Source organism: Cornus florida, unplaced genomic scaffold, assembly GCF_030987335.1.
Source record: "Cornus florida cultivar Cherokee Brave unplaced genomic scaffold, ASM3098733v1 CherokeeBrave_3.0.0_Hap2_Chr01, whole genome shotgun sequence".
NCBI lineage: Eukaryota > Viridiplantae > Streptophyta > Magnoliopsida > Cornales > Cornaceae > Cornus > Cornus florida.
In genome coordinates, this window is record NW_026775571.1 from 89149338 (window position 1) to 89151552 (window position 2215).

At 32.1% G+C, this 2215-nt stretch overlaps 1 protein-coding gene across 1 annotated transcript; it reads left to right on the plus strand.

The window, feature by feature from the left end:
* Positions 1 to 865: 865 nt before the first annotated feature.
* On the plus strand, positions 866 to 1956 carry LOC132305412 (transcription factor bHLH162). Its single transcript, XM_059803058.1, has 3 exons — positions 866 to 1129; positions 1238 to 1573; positions 1760 to 1956. The coding sequence occupies exons 1-3, from the start codon at positions 1007 to 1009 to the stop codon at positions 1841 to 1843; spliced, it is 543 nt and encodes a 180-aa protein (XP_059659041.1). The 5' UTR covers positions 866 to 1006; the 3' UTR covers positions 1844 to 1956.
* The last annotated feature ends 259 nt before the right edge of the window (positions 1957 to 2215 follow it).

The window sequence follows — 2215 nt, forward strand, 5'->3', positions numbered from 1 at the left end:
TTGTACCATTCTCAATTGCCATATATAAAATATAATTCAACTTTGCAGCCTCCAAATTATGTTTGATCTTATTAGTACAAATCGTACTAAGATGGTACATATTTTTTACACAAATTATTTCTTTTCACGGAAAGACAAATTTTTAATTCTTTTAATATTAATACCAAATTCCAACAACGTGTAGGCATTCTTATTTTAGATTAAGCAAATATAAATCAGATATTTAAATTGCTAGTCAAAACAGGATCAAAACTCAAATTTCAATTTTTGATTACAGCATTTATCTTGTCCAGATTGTTTTTCCTATTTTGTTAATAACCTTATCCTAGAAAATCATTGCAAAGAAAAAGAAAAGGCTGAAAATTTGAAAAAATTAGGAGCCTACTCCTTCCAAGAACATATAACAACTTAAAAATTCGTTTAGTTGGCAACTTTTCTAAAGTTAATAATATTTTTACACAAATACAAAACAAAAACTTTAATTTTACATGAATTTACTTTAAATTGGTGTTCAAGTCTTGAAAACTCTTTTAAATAATTAAACCTATTAACATGCATTAATTTCTTTATCTCGAAATTTATTCCTGTATTTCGAGATAAATCATTTTTGATTTGATAGTGGTGAATATGATAATTATGCGCGCCAACGTTTTTAATCAAAAAAAAAAATTCTTTCAATCAATGTCACTCTGGTTGTTGAAGCCGCTATATGTACAGTTCCATTTTTTTTTTCTTTTCTTCCAATACATATTCATTCCAAAAAATCAAATGGTCAAAGATGGTCCATGTGGAGCCCACAAAAATTAGCCATCGCCACTACTCCGCAAATCAGAAGGAAGCTTTTTTATCCATCAGCATACATCAATCATGTTACATGGTGCTTTTGTTTCACCTTTGCCTTTCTTCTCTCTGATAAAAGCCTCCAACCCATAAATCTCCAAGCTGTATTATATACAAGGAATGAGATCTTCTTTTGTTATCAACTTGTTACAGAAACATTATTTTAATGGAGATCAACAACCCTAGTTCTTCAAGAACCGATAGGAAGACCATAGAGAAAAATAGAAGAAATCACATGAAGACCCTCTATTCCAAGCTCAATTCTCTTGTACCCCATCAAAGCTCTAGGGTTCTCCCTTCCTCTTCCTCTTCCTCTCTCTCTCTCTCTCTCTCTCTATATATATATATATGTATGTATATACAAATGATATGGTCCTTTTGATGCATGGGCTTGCAGGAAGTGGTGTCACTGCCAGATCAGCTAGATGAGGCTGCAAACTACATAAAGAAGCTGCAGATGAACTTGGAGAAGATGAAGGAGAAGAAAAACAGACTGATGAGACTCGAAAAGATGAGCGCGAGTACTTCTACTGGAGTGATGGTGGGGCTTAGATCACCACAGATTGAGATTCATGAGATGGGTTCAGCTCTAGAGGTGGTTTTGATCACTGGGCTGGATTGTCAGTTCATGTTCAATGAAATTATCCGAGTGCTCCATGAAGAACGCGCCGAGGTTGTCAATGCTGGTTTTTCTGTTGTTGATGATGCTGTTTTCCACTCTATACATTCAAAGGTATATATATATATAGCCAATCTTAATATATAGTCATTTTTTTTGGGTATATAGGTTAATTAATTGTGATAATAATTAAGTACCAATAACCAAATTGAAATAGATTTTGATTTTAAACATGTGATAATAGTAGTATAAGACATCTAATTTGTTTAAACAATTTGGCTTTTTTTCTTTTCTTTTTAGGTTGCTGAGTCTGCATCAGGATATGGAGCACCAAAGATATCTGAGAGACTTAAGCAATTTGTGTATGGTGCTAATTCATGCTGAAAGTATGATCTAATTAATTATTTGCTGCTTTGGATGCTGACAATTAGTTTTTAATTTTCCAGTAAGATTTCGAATTGGGTTAATCTAAGCACGTTCAATTGCTTTATGATGAATATTAATTTTAGAATTAATTTCCATTCATATTTCTTATATAGTCTGCATGAAAATTTAAACTTTTGTACCTGTGTGAGTGCATTAATAGATGAATAAGCTGACATGCACTATAGTGTTCAAATCAAGGTTGTTGAAACTTAATTCTATGGCACATAGTTTGGTGACAGAAATAAATGGTTAGAAGATATTCCTCCAAAATCTACATTTTCATGTGCACAGAAATTATGCTACCATATTTTACTTCCCCAAAATCAATAC